General features: G+C 42.3%; 1 protein-coding gene across 9 annotated transcripts in view; it reads right to left on the reverse strand.

Annotated features, from left to right (window-relative positions):
* The window catches only part of NECAB2 (N-terminal EF-hand calcium binding protein 2), a 381306-nt gene that overhangs the window by 212535 nt on the left and 154226 nt on the right, over positions 1-14545 (reverse strand). For all 9 annotated transcript variants that reach the window (XM_061594438.1, XM_061594443.1, XM_061594442.1 and 6 more), the window contains one exon: positions 6615-6723. In XM_061594438.1, the coding sequence (XP_061450422.1) occupies positions 6615-6723 (109 nt within the window). The remainder of the gene's footprint in view (positions 1-6614; positions 6724-14545) is intronic.

Here is a 14545-nt window from a genome sequence, read left to right on the forward strand (position 1 = left end):
CCTTTGGGAGGAAGAGAGGGGTATAAATTTAATAAATAAACATTTCCAATCTCAACTTCAGGTTGACACATTTTTGCATCAATCTTTGATTTTTATTAAAAAAAAGATTCTCGGGAACACTCACCAGAATTTTTACTTAAATTTTGTCTCATCCCTTATATACCCAACCAATCACTGCATTCTGTGAGAGAAGGCAACCTGCAGGTACCATCTTATCAGAAGATCTGTTCCCCTTCCACACAATGTCAGAACTGGACCTTCAGTGTGGTTGCATTCATCCTTTGGAACTCCCTCCCATTACATATCAGACAGGCTCTGGCTTTATTGTCTTTTCAGAGCCTGTTGAAGACTTTCCTCTTTCACCTTCTAAGTGAAGAATTTATTTGAAATTAGTTTAATATATGAAGTTGTTTTCTATGTAGTTTGATTGTACTGTTAAATCACTTTGAGATGCTTCATAGGAAGTGATTCATAGATGAAAGTTGATTATAATTATGATTATGATTATTTTAGGGCACAGTTCTACAAAAATTTTATGCAGTTTTATGCAATGCCATAATTTCTGCATGCAACTTTAAGAACATAAGAACACCCTGCAGGATCAGGCCAATGGCGTGATATAACAACAACTCCAGTGGCGCTGGGGGATTAAAAGGAGATCCAAAGGCTCCACATTCACTTGATATGCCCTCAAACCAGCTGCAAAACTACGACGGTCCTGGAGCTGCTGTAATTAATCCTTCCATTGCAGTCAATGGAAGGGAAATGAAGAAAACAGCTGATCTTGACAGTGGAAAAGGGGGAAAAGGCACTCCCCCATGCACATGATTTGCCCGGGCTGGGATGAGCCTGACAGGGCATAGGAAGTGATAGTTCCTCCACCACAGACTCTTCTCCCTTACCACCACATCCATAGAATCACTCTGTCCCTTCTCGTATTTCACTAGGGCTGTGTACACACTAGGGATGGAAGGATCTGTCAGTTTTGGTTCTTTTGGAATGGAATGGACTGCCTTCAAGTCGATTCCGACTTATGGCGACCCTATGAATAGAGTTTTCATGGTAAGTGGTATTCAGAGGTGGTTTACCATTGCCTCCCTCTGAGGCTGAGAGGCAGTGACTGGCCCAAGGTCACCCAGTGAGCTTCATGGCTGTGTGGGGATTTGAACCCTGGTCTCCCAGGGCATAGTCCAACACCTTAACCACTACAACACTTTTAGCTTCCCATTTTTCTAATCTTAAATTCAGTTCTCCACATTTCTGCAGCAATTTGTGATTTTTTTAAAATCCTCCTGAATTTTTTTCAGCATTTTGGTGCAAATTTCTCCTAATAAACACATTTTTGTATGCAATTTTGACTCATGAACATATTTTTGCAAGCAATTTATCATTATAATGAATTTTTTTTTTGTATATTCATCTTGTGCACACTTTCCCCGAATAAATGCATTTTTTGTAAGCATTGCTTTGTTGGAGAACTGCATCGCAAAATTTGGATAAGTGTGAATTTCGAAGGATGGCTGTGTTTCAGTTCTCATATTGTTTTGGAAAGTGCAAATTTGAAAAATTCAGCTTGAAATGCTAACTGAATCAAATTTCCCCCCCATCCCCAGTACACACTATACATTTAAAGCATGTGGCATTCCCCAAAAAATCCTGGGAACTGCTGTAATTTGTTAAGAGTGCTGGGAACTGTAATTCTGTGAGGGATGAACTATATTTCCCAGAATACTTTGGGGGAACTAATTTGCTTTAAATGTGTTTTACATGTATGCAGCCTAGTTTCCCTAACTGAATTAACATTTATGTAAAAAGCCACTTCCTTAAATCCATGTTGGAAGTCCTCTAGGACACTGTTCTTCAATCTTGGGTTCCCAGGTGTTGATGGACTACAACTCCCATCATCCTGACCATTGGCCATGCTATCTGAGGATGATGGGATTTGTAGTCCAACAAGACTTGGGGACCCAAGGTTGAAGAACAGTGCTTTAGGGAATCAAAAGTAAATAGTTTGAGCCTGAAACAGCCAGGCTCTTAAGTACTTTTAAGTCCTATTTTTAATGATTGAGAGTTAAGCATATGCCTGACACCCTCACCAATTGCGCTTGTAAGTCTTTGAATTGAGGTTTCAATTTTTTTTAAAAGAGTCTCAATGAGAGAATTGCAAGATCAAAAGACAGGTCATATCCGATTTCTTCTATACTTAATATATGGTAATACTTCAAAGTGTTAAATTCTATGAAGCTGCTAGTTCAGAAAATACAGTCATCTATCTGTTCATCACAATCTTCTGATATATGATTGACATTTTAGGTACTCCTTAAGAACAGACAAGGAATAACTATACGCTCTGAGTGATGTCCCTTCATTTCTTTGGTCTGTTCATCTTTGCCATTGAAGACAATCACACACTTCCGAAAGTAAAGAAATTAAAGTTAACCTGAGCCTTGTCGAGAGACAATTCATGGAGAACAGTATGCTCTTATGCCATTTTTCTTGATTTTTTAAATCGAATTTGTCCCATCTCCAAAGCTTTGCTCCAGTGAGCAGAGAAATTCCCCAGGGATTGGCTGCTTTGTCTACCCAAAATAGTGTGAGATTTCTCTTCAGGTCTCAGTGGATCTGGTCAAATACAATATTTCTGCGTTTTGCTCATGGGAATTCACGCTCTCTGGTTTGCAAGGTGATTCTATGCCTCTTTGCTTCTGACAGAATGAAATGCAGCCTAGGCTGGTAAGCAGAGGGAAAATGGAAATAGGGACAAATGAATTTATTCAGAACTACACCCTTGCAGTTAGGTGGTTAGCTGTGGCAAATTGTAACCGATTCATTTCTTAAAAGAGGCAAACTTTTAAGCAAATACATCAAGCATTTTGTAATTCTGGGCCAAAAATGCCTCCCACATTTTTGACCATTCTCCATAGACAATTAATGAGAAAAGAAACTACCTTTGAAAATTATCACAGGGGAAATAAAATGTTAGTGAAATTCTCATGGGTGTGGGGCAGGTTTTTGTTGTTGTTGCACTCATCTTATGTTCAGGGTAGCTGAGGGTTTTTTGAAATGTCATTCCTTTCATTCTACAAATCTTCTCTTTAGTAGTCCACATTCTACAGACTTCCTGGGTTCCTGAACTTCCTGAAAACCTCATTCCATCCTTGGCTGGGCTTTCCTGTAAGCCAGGGAAGCTGGAGTGACTGCCTTACTGTGCACCTGACAACTGTTCATTGTTATTTTAACTGAAATCTATGGCCACATCCATACCACACATTTAAAGCACTATGATACCACTTTAAAACAGTCATGGCTTCCCCAAAGCATCCTGGGAACTGTAGTTTCTTCAGGGTGCTGAGAATTGTAGGAGATCCCATTCCCCTCACAGAGCTACAACTCCTTGAGTGGTTTAACAATCAATCCTTCTTTGCAGGGAATACGGTGGCTCCAATGTCAGTGGGGCAGTGAATCCACCCCGGGTTTTAGTTCGAACTTTTAAGGAAGTCCTTGAAAGTTCAGACTAAAATCTGGAGTGGATTCACTGCCCCACTGACATCGGAGCAATCAGACTCATGTAATATCTATATACAAGGTCCTCTCATTATGATGATTTTTATTTATTTATTAAATTTATATCCCGCCCTTCCTTCCGGAAGGAGCCCAGGGTGGCAAACAAACACTAAAAGCACTTTAAAACACATTAAAACAAAATATCTTTAAAAACATATTAAAACAAAACATCTTTAAAAATCTTTTTAAAAAACCTTTAAAAACATATTAAACAGTAATTCCAGCACAGACGCAGACTGGGAGAAGGTCTCTACTTAAAAGGCTTGTTGAAAGAGGAAGGTCTTCACTAGGTGCCGAAAAGACAACAAGAGGTTTTGTCTGTCTATTATTTAAAGGGAGGGAATTCCAAAGTGTAGGTGCCACAACACTATAGGTCCACCTTCTATGTTGTATGGAACAGATCTCCTGATAAGATGAGTATATAAGGGGTAAGATGATCCCAAGCTGCACAGGGCTTTGTACACCACAATCAGCACCTTGAACTTGGCCAGTGCAATTCTTTCAGCAGTGGAGTAACATGTTGGTGATATCCTGCGCAGTAAGTTTTACTGCTATATTTTTATTTTAATTTAATTTATTAATTAAACTGATATCCCATCCTTTCTCCTAGAAGGAGTCCAGCTCCAGCTTTTGCACCAGCTGCAGCTTCTGGACCAACCTCAAGGGCAGTTCCACATAGATCACATTACGGTAATCCGGTCTGGAGGTTACCAGCACATGGACAACAGTGGTCAGGCTATCCTAGTCCAGAAACGGCCGCAGCTGTCTTACCAGCTGAAGCTGTTAAAAGACACTCCTAGCCACTGAGGTCACCTGGGCCTCTAGCAACAAAGATGGTTCCAGGAGCACCCCCAGACTACAGACCTACTATTTCAGAGGGAGTACGACCAAAGCAGGCAACTGACCCAGGGCTGGTTCTAAAGTGCAGCCAGGTTGGGCACTGGCCCGAGGGCCCTGGAGCTACATGAGCTCCTAAGGGGCCCCTGAGGGGCCCTCTGCTCCCCTTCAATGATCCACACCCCCCACGCCCCCCACTTACCTGTTAGCTGGCTTTTTAGCATTGCCCTTAATGAAGATGGCAGCCGCAGCTTCCCTAAAGTACTGAAGCCGCTACCGCCATCTTACTTGATGGCAGAGATGTGCGTGCTTAGCACGCACATGTGTGCCATCAACAAAGATGGCGGCGGAGGCTTCATTCCCCTTAGGGTAACCGCGGCCGCCATCTTCATTAAGGGCAATGGTAAAGGCTAGACAGGTAGGGGGCCATGGGGGGGCACACGGGGGAGCACATGTGCACACGTACACGCACACACATGCACACACACACACAGCAAGGGGCCAGGGCAAGCTGATGCCCAAGGGCCCCTGCATGCCTGGAGCCGGCCCTGAACTGACCAATTATCCGAACTCAGGGACTACCAACCCACAGTGCTCAGTTTATTAGCCCTCATCCAGCCCATCACCGAGTCCAGGCACCCATCCAGGGCTTGCATGGCCTCTTCCGATTCAGACGTTACAGAGAAATAGAGCTGGGTATCATCAGCGTACTTCTGACACCTCACCCCAAATCTCCTGATGACCGCTCCCAAGGGCTTCATATAGACGTTAAACAGCATGGGGGACAAGATGGTACCTTGCAGCACCCAACAGGCCAACTGATGACGATGATAACTGCATTTCATAGCCTCTAATATCAAATATACAGACAAGGTTCTTTCATTTGGCACTCTTGTAGGAACAGAGCATAAATAACAAGAAAAGCCCATCAGTTATTCCCCAGGTCTGATGCCATGACCGTTGGAATTCTTCCTTTTCCTCTCCTTTTTCTGCTGGCTTCAAAATTCAGCATCCTATTAGCATAAGCTGCAGTTTGGATCTATCCCTCCCCCAGCAACATTAAGCTGTTAACTGCATTGTGATGTAGAATCCAGCTGACTTTATCGATATTCAAGCACAATTTAGACTTTATCTAGGGCAGAGTCAAGCATGCCATTGCATCTACTCTAGCAAGAAAAAGGGAGGTGTGTGTGTGTGTGTAAGATGCAGAGTTTTTCTTTTTCAAATCAGTTAAAAAAAACATGAAAAACCCACCACCATGGCCATGAAAGCTATTTCTGTTAACAATATGACAGGATCTACTGCAACACCATATTACTTTCACAACATAATATCTACCCAGCACAAACTCCCACCTTGCAAAAAGCGAAGGATGCTTTGAATGCCAACAACACAGCAGCTCCACACTCTGGAACAAATCATTGGTTTTTCCAAAAAAAATAAAAATAACAAATAACCCCAGAACATTAACAAATAATCTTGCAGCTGACGTTACAGATCAGAACTACAGGAATCTCTCTTCTATTTCAGGACCATCTCCTGCAGCCATTAGTTTTATTGCACACCTCTTGCTGGAAGAAGCAGAGAGTGGGGGCTGCAACAGTTATTGCTTTTGTGGGACTGATGCAACTTTAAAGCTGTCACTGCCTATTCCAGTGTCTGCATACTTTCCACCGACACTGCTGTCTCAGTGAAGAGCTGACAGAAAGAGATGTAACAAAAACCTCACAATTTCCAGGACACCCAAAGTCTCCAGTACTGTCTCATCATAGGTAACTTGACTCTGTAGCCTCCTGCTGCTTGAGGAAGAGAGGATCATGAAATAATACGATCTTCTAACAATTGCCAGTTTCCTTTGATTTGAAGTTTTTATTTCCATGAAATATATATGTTAAAATTGGATTCTATCTACCATAACATCCCTTGGGTGTCCAGCAGCAATACATCCTTGTCATTGCATGCTTATAGCAGCCTTTGCCAACCTGGTGCCCTTCAGATATTTTGCTGATGGGAGTTGTAGTCCAAAATATTCAGGAAGCACCAGGTTGGTTTCTCAATCCACTACCTTTGCACACAAAATGTTAGGCAGTTGTTTTGCTATCATTTTCATGCCCACTTGAGCCTGTGAAGAATACCAAAGTGAACAAGAGGAATCATTTTATGGAGCAATGGAGTGAAGTTAAAGAATCTGAGATGAACAGAGAGAGACTTACTTGGTGTTGTCAGAATCAATGGTATGGAAAAGCTTTTCAAGTTCTTCCTCATTAAGAGTTCCATCAGAAAAGAAAGCCTGGAATTCCTCCAAGGACAATTTCCCATCATCTGTAAGCAATGAAACAGAAGGTATTACAAGAAAGTGAAACACACACACAGAGCATCCAATGCAATAGGACATTGACTTGCTGTTGCTCAATGGCACAGCACCTGTTTTGCATACAGAAGTCCTGGGTTTGATCCCCAACATCTCCAGGGAAGGCTAGGAGAGACCCCTGTCTCAAACCCTGGAGATCCCCTGCCAGTCATTGTAGATCAGGTACAGAATCTGGCCCTTGGAATTCTTTGCAGGCCACGCCCCTCACCAGCCCTGCCGTCCTTCTTCCTTGAAAGTTTTTGCCTGGCTAGAACTCCTGTTCATTGGTTTGCCCATTTCTGCCTCTGGCCCTACTCACCAATGGCATCTGACTCCGCCCCCAAGCAGAAGGCTTTGTGGCCCTCAGGCTGAAAAAGGTTCCCTGTCCCTAGTAGATGACACTGAGTTAGATGGACTAGTAATTTGACTCTGTATAAATTGGCTTCCTGTATCATGGTGTAGTGGTTAGAATGGCGGACTGGGACCACTTGGGAGACCAGGGTTCAAATTCCTGCTCAGCCATGAAGCTCACTGGGTGACCTTGGGCTGGTCACTGTCCCTCAACCTAACCTACTTCACATGGTTATTGTGAGGATAAAATGGACAGGCGGAGAACCATGTTTGTATCCCACCTTGTGTTCCTTGCAGGAAAAGTGAGATATAAATGTAATAATGAATACATAAACAATACAAATCATGTTTCTTGGCATTCCTGAGATGCTTAAACACGGTATCAAGATCATGTGATGCCTTCGTTTTGTGTGTGTCAAAGCTGCCTTTAAATCACTCAGTACACAGCTCCCTTTCAAAAAAGAATAGGGTGGTTGCTTAAAAGCACAACACACAATGGCCCCATTACAGACTCCTTTAGGAGCATAGAGACTAGACCTTCAGTCAAACAAGAGCCCCCAGCAGTCAATATAGAGTTAGCCAGTCTCTTATAGTTAGCCTCAACAAGATGAGTGGGGCAATGTTCTAGAGCACATGGAAACAGGTCAAACAGCAGGCCCACACCAACTGAAATGCTTCCAGATAAAGTAGATAAGAGGAGCCCATGGAAACCTGTTTCATAGACCCAACTGGATGGATATGAGCTGCTTCGTCTGGGAAGTGCTTAGCCAACATGTCCCCATGAGTGAGAGAATAGTCAACTCCTGCTTCTTTGACCTAGACTAAGTAAGCACGCAGAAGAGAAATATGAACATTTCATCACTGCAGAGTAGGCTCTAAAGTGACCTGCAGCCTGTGTGTCTGGGCAGATTCAAGTTTTTCTCCATCTGCCTTTTAGTCACCACTGCTGTGGCTTCAGATTCCTGTTATACTTGGTTTCTATTCAGGGGTAAAGGCTGCCTTGTTGCAATAGTGTCAACTGCTCAGAGCAGGTTCATGTATCATCAGAGATGCAACTTATTTATTTATTTAATATATTTCCCATTCTTTCTCCAAAAGGGAGCCCAGGGCGGCAAACAGATGATAAAGCACTGAAAACGTCTTAAAAATAAAGCATCTTAAAACAATTCCAGAAGGAAGATAGAGTTGGGGTCCTCCAGCTGGCTAGGCTTGCCTACCTTTACCTGTTCTCTACCCAATTTCCTTCCGTTCCCTGATATAATAACATGATCCTGACAACAGAGTAATCACAGTCTCCTCCATCCCCAGAGCAAACTAGGGATGGGCGAGAATTTCGATTCAGTTTGCATTTCAAGCCGAATCTATCAAATTAGCACTTTCTGAAACAGCATGAGAACTGAAACTGAGCCATTCTTTGAAATTCACACTTAGTCAAATTTTGCAATGCAGTTCGCCAACCAAACACCGTTGAAAAAAGTGCATATGTTAGGGGAAAGAGTGCAAAAAATGAATATACATGAGTTAAAATAACGTGCAAAAATGCATTATACGACAAGAAATGATTTGCAAAAATGTGTAAAGGTAATGGTGTCCCTGCACTTATAGTGCAAGTAGTTTCCGACTCTTAGGGTGACGTCTTGCGACGTTTACTAGACAGACCGTATATATGGGGTGGGATTGACAGTTCCTTCCCTGGCCTTTCTTTACCCCCCAGCATATGCCGGGTACTCATTTTACCGACCACGGGTGGATGGAAGGCTGAGTGGACCTCGACCCCTTTTACCGGAGATTCGACTTCCTCCTTCCATCGGAATCGAACTCCGGCCATCAGCAGGGCTTTCGGCTGCATTACCGCCGCTTACCACTCTGCTCCACTAATGTGTACATTAGTCCAAACTGCCTATAAACATGAGTATATTGGGAGCTGGCGAATTTTCATGAGGATTTTTTTTTTTACAAAGAATTCACAAATTGCTGCAGAATTGTGGAGAACTGAATTTAAGACTGGGAAAATGAGAAAACGAGAGAACTGAAATTGACAGATCTTTCCATCCCTACCCCATTGGAATTGAACACTAAATCAAGGGCATGATTTTGCCTCATCTGTGGGTCTCAACATAACTCAGCATGGATAATGCATGTGTAAGACACCCATTACAGCACAGGCAAGGCTTCTATATCCATCCACTCATATCACCTTGAACAACAACAACAACAAGCTTGCCATTTACAACAGTTCACTCATTCAGCTGTGACTCATCAAGAAGCAAGACGCTGAGCGATGTGCTTCTGCAGGTGCAACTAGACATTATTTATTTACTTATTAAATTTAAACATCACCTTCTCTCCCAAAAGGAGCCCATGGTGGCAAACAGCAAGTGATGAGACAATAGAAAGATCTTTAAAATGTCTTTAAAACAAAGTATCTTAAAAAATAATTCCAGTACAGGTGCAGACTGGGAAAGATCTCTACTTAAAAGGCTTGGAAGAGGAAGGTCTTCAGTAGGTGCCAAAAAACCCAACAGAGGTGGTGCCTTTCTAATATTTAATAGGAGGGAATTCCAAAGGGCATGCTATAACACTGCTTCTTATGTTGTGTCGAACGGACCTCCTGATAAGATGGTATCTGCAGGAGGCCCTCACATGTAGAGTGCAGTGACTGACTGTGTATGTAAGGGGTGAGACGATTTTCCAGGTGTCCTGGTTCCAAGCTGTATAGGGTTTTATACAGCAAACCCAGCACCTTGCACTTAGTTCAGTAGCTAACTGGCAACCAGTGCAATTATTTCAACAGCAGGGTAACATGTTGGTGATACCCTGCCACAGGGAGCGGTTGAGCCACCACATTTTGCACCAGTTGCAGCTTCTGACTGAATCTCAAGGGCAGCCCCACATCAAGCACATTGCAGTAATCCAGCGTGGAGGTTACCAGCTCATAGACATAGCTGCAGAAGATCCATGAAAAGAGTTCTCAAAATGTAAAAATTAAATTAAATTAAATTAGCAGCAGCTGTGGACAAGGGGCATGATTCAGATCAGGAATGCGGTGTTCCCTCCATTGTTTCCTCAATCCAGATCTCCCTCTTTCCATCCGATGTTATTTGCACCACAAGGGAATCATGTTTGTTTATTTTATTTAAAAAAAATTCTAAACTGCTTAATATTTAAAAAATTTCTAAGTGGTGCACAACATCCATTAAAACAAGTACAACTGAAAACACACAAAAACAAGTGAAACAGAAATTCGGGGGAAACTTAAAAACGGGTTCAATCTTATGGGTCAAGGAAAGCCAGGGCAAAACGTCAGTCTTCACAAGGCATTTACAACTGATGGTTGCTGCTTCACATATGTCCAAGGGAAGAGTATTGCATAGTACAGGGGTAAAAGCAGAAAGTGCCCATTTTGGGACCACTACCCTATGATATTCTGTAGGGTGCAGTACTACAAGTAGAATTTCCCCAGGTGATCCAGATGATCTTACAGGTCTATATAGAGGCAGGTGGTCTTCCAGGTAACCTAGTCCCAAGTTGTTCAGGGCTTTATATGTTAACAACAAGACCTTGAACATGCCCAGTAGCTTATTTGGGGACCTGTCTGTATTGGTCCATGGGGCAAATAGCAGCTTGTCAGGTTGAGGGGGGAATTTTACTGAGAAAACAGTGCACAGTCCCAATCCACTCAAGATGCATTTCTTTATCAATGCATTAAAGATTTTTTTTCTCTTCCAGTGCAAGTAATGTGTCTGTTGGTTTTTGAAGGAAACATCATCAATAGTCATTCACAAAATATCACTGCTGAAATATCATTAACACTTACACTGATCATTTAAAAGCAAGTCAGAAAACCGATGGAGAGAACCCTAAAAGCTGTTTCCAGTCTGGAGATAATGTGAACGAAGCAGCACAGATCGGAATGAAAAATGAAAATTGAACTCTCCAACCAAGGCTTGTGTTTTGAAAACCGCATTGCAAAGCCAGACAAGAGTGAGATTGTGTGTGTGTTTTATTTATATTCATAGACAGATTGGAAATATTTATTCATGTCAAGATATGAGAAACGTCATTTATTTAATCAGATCAAGGGGGCATGTTTCTCGCTCAGAAAAAGTTGCTGTGTTTCGTGCATGAGTTACTGGTTTTGGAGAAAAATAATCAAGCAATGTATTTTTCAGGGACCCAACAAAGTTTCCACATTCCTCATGGGCCCTGCCCTTAGCTCAGTAACCCCCACAGTGCCATCCCACTCCAGATTGCTGTTATAGGGGATGAAATCAGATGAGTAAATAATCAGAGTTGCAAACACTAATTAAACATTCAATGGGGGGGGAAGAGAAGGAACTACATGTGCATTTCCTTCTCCCCTCCTCGTGTAGCTGGCAGGCCACCTCTACTTCTGGCAGCCCTGGATTGCTCCAAGTGGACCTGATCAGACGCAGTGTGATCCAGAGCTCCCTTAACCTGATCCGGCGACAACAATCACTACCAAAGCTGATATCAAGCTCTGAAAGGTTTTACCCCAAAGGCAAGCCCTCATAAGAAAGCAGACTCCACAGCCTATTAAAAAGTTTGCATTGAATGCTGGCATTGTGTAAAGTTCATTTATAAAACCTGTTCCTACAAGCTATATATCTATAATAGATTTTTTTTTTTAAAAAAAACCCACATCACAGCATTACGCTGGGTATTGACAGACCACAATAAGGAACCAGGGCTAAGATGCAACCAGTTTTGGGAGATAAGACTGGCTAACAGCCCAGTGGGAACTTATGATTAAGAGACTTTAAAAAACAAATATTTTCCCACCAATGACTGGCTGAACAGCTATAATATCCCGCTTACCCAGCCAGTACAAGATGATAAATGATGCTGAATATGGAAGTCTTTGTATGCTAGGAGTTTTATCAGGAAGAGCACAGAAAAGTACATTTGAAGAAGTGGAATCACATGGGGATGCTATGGGCAGGATAAGGAGTTAAGGCTGCCCAAGATATAATTTGATGCCCAGGAGTTCTCAGATGCGCTAAATCCCTCTGGCTGAATCTTATTAAGCATTCATTGATTTAAGGCTAGGGATCAAAATCCACTTTAAAATGTGAAGTCTCATTCTGCCTGAATGGTATAGAGCAGGGGTAGCCAATGTGGTGCCCTCCAGATGCTGCTGGACTCTAACTCCCATCATCCATGACTATTGGCCATATTGACTGGGGCTGTCGGGAACTGCAGCCCAACAACATCTGGAGGGCACCACGTTGGCTATCCCTTGGATAGAGAGAGCAGAAATAAGTTTTACTCCCTCTCTCCTGACACTAGAGCTCTGGATTACCAGTAGAATGATAGAGAGTAGTGTCTATTACAAACACTCAACTGAATATTACTTATAAGCCACCGTAGTAGGATTTATATCTTGAAAGGTGGGATATAAATAATTGTAATAAATAAATAATAAAACTTAAAATTAGGCACTTTGTAAGCCAAACCTAACAAGGTCATAATTCCCGGCATCATTCCAACAAACTTTAATATTGTTTTAAGTCAGACCAAGATTGGTTTTAAAGTCTATTGATGTTTTTTGCATCTGTGCACATCTGCATGACTTGAGAGAAACTGCAATATGTCCTATGAATCTGCCTGCAATGATTCCATGTCACTTGACTATTGTAAGCAAACCAGTGAAATACATATGGAAATTGCCCACCAGAGAAGACACATCACAACAATGTAACTTATGGGGTTATAATACGGTGACATATTATGGATACTAGACTCCCAAGATGAACTTTAGTTTCACAACTGTGGTAAAAGTCAGATACAATTCCAAAATCAGTTCTAAAATTGTTCTGAATTTGTAATGTTGAACTCACAATGAGGTGAGTAAATGATAAATCTTTGACGGGGAAAGTTCAACTATCACTAACAGGGAGTAGGTTCAGGATGGAGAGGGGGAAATACCTTTTCCTATGGTGCATGGGAATTAACTTGATGCATACTTACTCCTACAAGATATGATGCATAATTAACTTGTTATTCCCACAAGATATGATGATGGGGTCTGCTAGCTTAGCATACCTAGAATCCAGAATACTGAGTTAAATGAATCCATGGTATCTTCCAGCAAAGCATTTCTTATGTCATTATGAAACATGATTTTGCTCAGTAATGGTCTAAGGCAGCCTTTCCCAACTAGTGGGCCACCAGATGTTGTTGGACCACAACTCCCATCAGCCTCAGCCAGCATTGCCAACGGTCAGGAAAGATGGGAATTGTGGTCCAACAACATCTGGTGGCCCACTAGTTGGGAAATGCTGGTCTAAGGTTTTTAAAAATTACTATTAACCTGAGCTGAAGGAGAGCATCCCCACTGGGCTCCTACATTCAACTGCCAAAGTGTCTCTCGTGTCCTGGGCAAGAAGTGAACTAGAAACTGACTGAAGCACGAACGGCTCATCTCTATAAAGTGATTATCTGCCTCTGCTCAGCACTAAACACGCATGCAGTCCCTGTGATCTCTCTCCAGGAGACTTCAAGATCTTGCTTATGACAAAGCCTAACTAAGCACTTCAACAGGAAATTAGAATTCTCTGTCATGATGCTGGTCCCCTCCCCAACTCTTGACTGAAGAGAGCAGTCCAATTACAGTTTTACAAGTGTTATTCGCAACAGGAAAAAAAAATTATGTGGGAAGTCAGTTACTTTAATTGCTACTGGATGTGCGCTTGCACATTTATTACAAGTAGCTGCACAGTGCTCTCTGTGACACTTGAAACATGAATTCCCTAGCTGGAAAACTTCACCAGCAAATTATCTTAAGACCAGTCATAGTTCTCCAAAACCAGTCACCTTCTCATAAACAGCCAGGATTTCACTGAATAGCTCTCAGGGTTGTAGCCAATGTTAATCCTACTCAGAGTAGACCCACCGAAATTAATGCAAATGACTAATGTAGGTCCCATAATTGCAGTGGCTCTGCTCTCAGTAGGACTTAGTTGGATACAAGCCAATCTCTTTCATCTGTCTACAGCAGGGGTTACCAACGCAGCACCCACAGATGCACATGTGCCCACAGAGGTCTTTCCTGAAGCCCACAGATTACTCTCCCCTGCCTTATCGCACCACTGAAAGCTTGAAAGAAACATTATAGATCATAGAATTGTAGAGTTGGAAGGGGCCTACAAGGCCATCGAGTCCAACCCCCTGCTCAATGCAGGAATCCAAATCAAAGCATTCCCGACAGATGGCTGTCCAGCTGCCTCTTGAATGCCTCCAGTGTTGCAGAGCCCACTACCTCTCTAGGTAATTGGTTCCATTGTTGTATGGCTCTAACAGAAAGTTTTTCCTGATGTTTCTATTGTAGTGAACAGAATTGGTTGCAGGGTGTGCTTGATTATAGTGTGGTGCCCACAACTATTTCTCTCGTCCACAAATTTGCCAATTAGCCCCAAAAGG

Source organism: Rhineura floridana, chromosome 13, assembly GCF_030035675.1.
Source record: "Rhineura floridana isolate rRhiFlo1 chromosome 13, rRhiFlo1.hap2, whole genome shotgun sequence".
Lineage (NCBI taxonomy): Eukaryota > Metazoa > Chordata > Lepidosauria > Squamata > Rhineuridae > Rhineura > Rhineura floridana.